At 44.9% G+C, this 6,699-nt stretch overlaps 1 protein-coding gene across 5 annotated transcripts; it reads right to left on the reverse strand.

Annotated features, from left to right (window-relative positions):
* Positions 1 to 3,310: 3,310 nt before the first annotated feature.
* LOC123128723 (uncharacterized) lies at positions 3,311 to 6,158 on the reverse strand. 5 transcript variants are annotated; one of them, XR_006463398.1, is made up of 4 exons: positions 5,749 to 6,148; positions 5,421 to 5,649; positions 3,879 to 4,114; positions 3,311 to 3,574 (listed from the first exon to the last, which is right to left on the reverse strand). XR_006463398.1 is itself a non-coding variant. In XM_044548802.1 (4 exons), exons 1-4 carry the CDS (start codon positions 5,963 to 5,965, stop codon positions 3,457 to 3,459), a joined length of 738 nt encoding a protein of 245 aa, XP_044404737.1. In that variant the 5' UTR covers positions 5,966 to 6,158; the 3' UTR covers positions 3,311 to 3,456. The 5 variants fall into 5 exon arrangements, 4 of the variants coding, with proteins under 4 accessions (XP_044404737.1, XP_044404739.1, XP_044404738.1 ...); XM_044548802.1 differs by having other exon boundaries at positions 5,483 to 5,649; positions 5,749 to 6,158; XM_044548804.1 differs by having other exon boundaries at positions 5,509 to 5,649; positions 5,749 to 6,153.
* Positions 6,159 to 6,699: the final 541 nt, after the last annotated feature.

The following is a 6,699-nucleotide window of genomic DNA, read 5'->3' on the forward strand; positions in this document are numbered from 1 at the left end:
TTCCCAAGGGGGAAAGAGAGAGAGAGGTGGCCGGCCACCTCTCCTAGTCCTAGTTGGACTAGGGGAGGGGGGAGGCGCGCAACCCACCATGGGCAGCCCCTTTCACTTTTCCATTAAAGCCTAATAAGGCCCATATGGCTCCCGGGGGGTTCCGGTAACCTCCCGGTAATCCGGTAAAAACCCGATTTCACCCGGAACACTTCCGATATCCAAATATAGGCTTCCAATATATCAATCTTTACGTCTCGACCATTTCGAGACTCCTCGTCATATCCGTGATCACATCCGGGACTCCGAACAACCTTCGGTACATCAAAATGCATAAACTCATAATATCACATCGTAACCTTAAGCGTGCGGACCCTACGGATTCGAGAATGATGTAGACATGACCGAGACACGTCTCCGGTCAATAACCAATAGCGGGACCTGGATGCCCATATTGGCTCCTACATATTCTACGAAGATCTTTATCGGTCAGACCGCATAACAACATACGTTGTTCCCTTTGTCATCGGTATGTTACTTGCCCGAGATTCGATCGTCGGTATCCAATACCTAGTTCAATCTCGTTACTGGCAAGTCTCTTTACTCGTTCTGTAATACATCATCTCGCAACTAACTCATTAGTTGCAATGCTTGCAAGGCTTATGTGATGTGCATTATCGAGAGGGCCCAGAGATACCTCTCCGACAATCGGAGTGACAAATCCTAATCTCGAAATACGCCAACCCAACATCTACCTTTGGAGACACCTGTAATGCTCCTTTATAATCACCCAGTTACGTTGTGACGTTTGGTAGCACCCAAGGTGTTCCTCCGGTAAACGGGAGTTGCATAATCTCATAGTCATAGGAACATGTATAAGTCATGAAGAAAAGCAATAGCAACATACTAAACGATCGGGTGCTAAGCTAATGGAATGGGTCATGTCAATCAGATCATTCAACTAATGATGTGACCTCGTTAATCAAATAAAAACTCCTTTGTCTATGGTTAGGAAACATAACCATCTTTGATTAACGAGCTAGTCTAGTAGAGGCATACTAGTGACACTCTGTTTGTCTATGTATTCACACATGTATTATGTTTCCGGTTAATACAATTCTAGCATGAATAATAAACATTTATCATGATATAAGGAAATAAATAATAACTTTATTATTGCCTCTAGGGCATATTTCCTTCACTATCCAAAGAGTCAGTGCCCACATTAATGCCGGACTAGAGCGGACGCGGCCACTCACTGGCGCCGTCATTGAAGCGGCGCGCCGGCCAAAAGAGCGCTGCCCGCCGCTTCCCGGTGCACGCGACTGCTCCGCATTCAAATGACACGACAACGGCCCGTCCGTTCACCTGCCGCCCACATTGATGGCACGCGGTTATTGAGACATCTCCTCCGCCCCTGCCGCCCGCCATTGCTATATAAAATGTTGCCGCGTCCATAGCCGTAGTCATCCGCCTCCGATCCCTCTCCACACCACTGCGATCATGAATTTCTCCCCCGCCAAAGCTCTCTGGGATGGGCTGACACGAGGAACGGGCGACGACAACCATTTAGATTAGTTAATTACATCTAGCCGGACAAGCTCTGCTTAGTTGATATTAATATAATTATTTCATCCGGTTGTTCGAGTTGGTGTTAGAATATATGCGGCTAGCGTTGGATGGCGTCCTCTCATATTCGTGTCCGTGGATTGATCCCCCTGCCGCAGATGGATGTGGGAGGAAATTTGTGGATTACCGTTAGAGATGCCCTTACAAACCCACGAAAGGCGTATTTTATCTGTTCTCTAGACGTGCCTACACCAAGACCAAGGTATTTTGTTTGAATGCTGAATTTTGATCTTTTTTTGATATTGTCTCTCTTTTTGCTACGCATACCCAAATGGATATATGTGAAGACTATGTTTGTGTGTTCTAGCAGCTTGCAAATTCTCATGAAGAAAAAAAGTGGTGATTTGGTCAAGAGATCATCTCATATACTATAACTGTAATCCCTTTATTCAAGGCAGATATTTCATGTGATCTCTTGATTTTCCTCTCCTTATTTCCATGCATGATACCAAATCAGGACGAGGTAACCACACATGAGCATGGGCTGGGCGATCAAGCAAGTCATTAATTACGGGAGAAAATCAAGATAGTTATTTATAGAAGCAATTCCAGAAATGATGCATGTAGCAGGACCAAACGCCAAGAGCTATGGCGTTTGCCCCAAATGCCAAGATGGATGGCGTCTCTATGTCGCCACATAAGCGCCAACTAGGCAAGTGTGGGCCAGGTCCAAACGCCATGCATCCTAACGTCTGCTATACAAACCAGACGCCAAAGATGTTGGCGTGACCAAAAAAGGTTAGATACAAAAATCTTTTCAGAACAAGATCAATTCGTGATTAAGTTTGTAGAAAAAGTCAGAACAGAAATTTTGTCCTGGCCACTGTACTGAGATTAGCTGTGGCCAGCGCGGCACCAGTACGATTGCGCGCCACGGAAGCCAGCCCCCAGGCCCAGAGGAGGGGATAACGTGGGCCCATCCGACTGTCACATCCCGACCATACCCCCATCCATCTTTGCCTTTCTCCTTCTCCGAGATAGGCCAATGGATAAGATCGGCCTGCCTTGCCCATTTCCGGTCCGTCCGTCCGGCTGCTACGCACCACGGTCCCGTTCCCATGTGTGCACGCGCCCAGGAATGAATGTGGTTCGCCGTTCTTGCACATACGCTGCACAGCCTGGACAAGTCAAAATAAAATCCAGTAAAATCTAGTACTACCTCTCTCTCAGTTACAGGGCGTGCGCTTGCCCCTAGGTCGTCAATTTGACCAACCTAATACAAGTCATATATTATAAAAAATATAACAATATAAACTTCAGATGTTCTATTTTCAAACCGTATAATTTTTATGTTATATAATTTATATTAAGATGATAAAATTGGTAACCTAGGTATACGCGTAGGACTTGGAAACTGAAACGGAGGTAGTATTGCCTTTTATGCCAAAAAATTCACTTCCTTTTAAGGCCTCTTTCAATGCATTAGTTGATAGTCATTTTGCATAGGTCCACGTGTTTAGTATCGTTTCCTTCTGGGGTCACTATAAATGCCCTCTCTCTTCTTTTATTGCTGTGTCACATTTTTTTGTCTATGTGGCATCTTTAGCACCGATACACCTTCTAGTATATTAGTCTTGTTGGTAAAATGTTCACGTCATCAACCAATAAGTTATCATACAACCACTCCAATAGGCTGTATCTAAGCAATCCAATAGACGATGAGAAAATAAATGTGATTGCTCTCTATTGCATCTTGGAGCTTGTGGAAAGATTATTGGTTATTTACATATAACTTTGCTCTCTCTCCATATTTATTACATGCCACATCATCATTATGTCTTAGGTGGCAAATTTACCAACACCAATTTTACAGTTGTTGGAGATGCCTTTAGGGCATCTCTAATGGTTGTAAGATAGTTGTTGGTAGATTTTGCCACATAAAATTCTTGATGAAGTGTCATACAATAAATGAGGAAAGAAAGGAAGGTTGTAGGTACTCCCTCCGGTTCTTTTTGCCCTGCATATAAGAATTGTCTGAAATTAAACTTCCCAAAGTTTGACCATATTTATATGAAAAAAATATCAACATCTACCATGTTAAAGTTATACAATATGAAACTTTAAGCCATGACGCATATGCTGGTATTGATTTCACGTTGTGAATATTGGTGTTTTTTCTATAAAGTTGGTCAAACTTTACGAAGCTTGACTTCAGACAAATCTTATATGTGAACTAAAAAAGACCGAAGGGAGTACATAAACCAACACCCCTTACACAAACTTCAATGTAAAATGAGAGAGAATTTTATTTATTATCTCACATGCTATTAGACAAACTAGATACAACCCATTGAAGTTGTTGTATGTTAAGGCATGGACGCCGATAACGGCCGAACGTTCGGTCTGGGACCTCCCCACACCGAACGATTCGTTCGGAAGGAATCTGGGCATCGATCGAACGAATTAGTTCGGGACGAGAGGAGCCCCAGCCCGAACACCAAGCATCCCTCCCAACAGCGCGAACACCCTCTCTCCATCGCCCCAACGGGCCTTTTCCCTGAAAAAGCGAAAAAGGAAAAATAAGCCCAGTACCAAAACAAAAGGAAAAAAGTACACTTTTTTCTGTGACAAGAAAAAGCCCAGTTTTTGTTGTGCTATGTAAAAATGACATTATTAACTTCAAAATCAAAAATCTGCCACTGGTAAAAAATAATATATATGTTTTGCAATGACACAAAAGGAAAAAAGTCATGGCAATTCCATATGTCCATACATGGTGGCAAAATAAATTCTTGATTAAAATTGCCACTAGCAATTGTATTGTCATGTATGTAAATGTTAGAAATTGCCGTGACAATATAGGTAATTTTGCCATGTCAAGTAAAAGTTGGTTGGGCTTAAATCATATTAAACACATAACCAAAATCATATTAAAATTTGCATATATTTGACATGGCAAAAAAAATTAAAATCCGCCATGTTAATAAAGGTCAAATAAATAGTAAAACTTGCCATTACAATAGAAGTTAAAAATTGCCATGGGGATTTCGGTAAATTTCCATGTTAATAAAGATAAATTAGCCATGACAAATAAAAAGTAAAACTTGCCATGGCAATAAAAGTTAAATATTGCCATAGGGATTTAGTTCAATTTGCCATGTTACTAAGGGTCAATTGGCCAGCGGCAAATAAAAAGTAAAACTTGTCGTGGCAATGAAATTTAAAAGTTAAATATTGCCAAGGGGATTTAGATAAATTTGCCATGTTAATGAAGGTATATTAGTCATGGCTAATATAAGTAAAAATTGACATGGAAAAAGTTAAATGTTGCCATGCGTATTTAGATAAATTCGCCATGTTAATAAAGGTATATTAGCCATGGCAAATAAATAAAAAAACTTGCCATGGCATTAAAAATTAAATATTGCCATAGGGATTTAGGTGAATTTGCCATGATATTATAGGTAAATTTGCCATGGCAAATAAATAGTAAAATTTGCCATGTCAATAAAACTGAAAACTTGCCATGGGATTTAGGTCAATTTGCCATGTTAAATAAAGGTCAAATAAAAAAGTAAAACTTGCCATGGCAATATTTCCCATTTTGTATTGTTTTTGACAATTTAGAGAATTGACATGGCAAAATGCAATGGTTTAGAAGGAAAAATTAGAACTATTGATAGCTATATAGTGGCAATTATATGAAAAGCAACATGGCAAATTGTACTTCAAAATATTTTTGCCATGTGAAACATATCATAAATTGCACGGATCGAAACTTAAGTCGCCATGGGATCGCATCATAATTTGCCATGATTGGCATAGCATGGCGCACGCAACAGATAACGTAGTCTTTGGCATACCATAGCAGGAACAACCCGCATTCACCAGCGGCAGGAAGCGGCAGGAAGCGGCACACACGCACCAGCGGCAGGAATAGCACACACGCACCAGCGGCTATGGCTTCTAGTCTGGACCTCCCGGCGCTCTGCGCGGCTCCTCCGCAGCCTCGACTACTGGACCTCCCGGCGGCCGGCGCGGCTCCTCCGCAGCCCCGGCTACTGGACCTTCCAGCGTCCGGCGCTGCTCCTCCTGGAACACCACGAATTCATCCACCAGAAAGAGGCCCGCGTGTTATCTTAGACTTCTAGCATAAAAGGGGAGAGGAGGGGGTGGCTGAATGCGTCTGACCTTGACGACAGACGCGGAATAAGAGCGGGGATCGGGATCCTGCCGTGCGGGTTGGCGGGGACGGCGGCGGTGGCAGATGGCGGCGGAGCTCGCCGAGATCCCCCACCCCACACGCCGACCTCGCATACGACGCCATAGCTGCGGCGTCGAAGGAGTTCGGGGCCGGCCGTCCATGGCAGGGATGCGGCGTCGAAGGAGTTCGGGGCCGGCCGTCCATGGTGGGGATGCGGTGGAGGAGATGCCCGCGATCGCTGGAGCCTAGCCATGCCGCTCACCATCCCCACGCCCGGCGATCTGCTCCGACCGCCGGAGGCCTTCGCCGCCGTCCCCGCCTGCCCAACGCTGGCATCTGATGTTGTGTAGTGTGGATAAGAGAGTGGGAGGAATGGGAGGAGAACGAGGGAGCGGTTCGGGTGACTTTGGCTTCCTCCCGAACGACTGCCAGTGATGACGTGGCAAGCGCAGGCCGCCAAGATTCGTGCGACGGCAACGAGATTGTTCGGGAGGAGATGCTAAAATCCGGACGTTCGGAAATTATTGATTCCGTAAGATATTAATTGATGACATGGCATATTTTATTAACAAATTAACATACAAACTGTTGGAGATGTTCTTTGAGCACTGTGAAGGGTCTAATGGACGCGTCGGAACGACCGATCTTCTCGGAGTAAAGGCGGGGAGGGAAAAAGACTCGAGAGCATTCAGGCTGCATGGCGCGGCGTATGGGCCGTCTCGTGCTGGCCGGCCGGGGTCGCCATCCGTACGTCGTCGGGCGGTCCCGGCGAAGGGAGGAGCTAGAGCTCATGTACTACGTCAAGCTGCCGGGACCGTGACGTACCGTGCCGTGCATACGAGGTGTGTGGCTAGTGACTCGGGTTTCGGTGGGTGGCAGCAGCTGGCGTGTCCGGTCGGGGCCGTTTAATGGGTCACACACTGCGACCGCGTTCGTCT

Source organism: Triticum aestivum, chromosome 6A (genome assembly GCF_018294505.1).
Source record: "Triticum aestivum cultivar Chinese Spring chromosome 6A, IWGSC CS RefSeq v2.1, whole genome shotgun sequence".
Lineage (NCBI taxonomy): Eukaryota > Viridiplantae > Streptophyta > Magnoliopsida > Poales > Poaceae > Triticum > Triticum aestivum.

Coding starts and splice junctions, on each gene's coding strand:
- LOC123128723 (XM_044548802.1), bottom strand. CDS start 5,965: ATGGACGGCCGGCCCCGAACTCCTTCGACGCCGCATCCCTGCCATGGA. Junction 4,115..5,482: donor GTGTGCTATTCCTGCCGCTG/GTGCGTGTGTGC, acceptor TCGCTTTTTCAG/GGAAAAGGCCCGTTGGGGCG. Junction 3,575..3,878: donor TCTAGTTTGTCTAATAGCAT/GTGAGATAATAA, acceptor TCTTATATGCAG/GGCAAAAAGAACCGGAGGGA.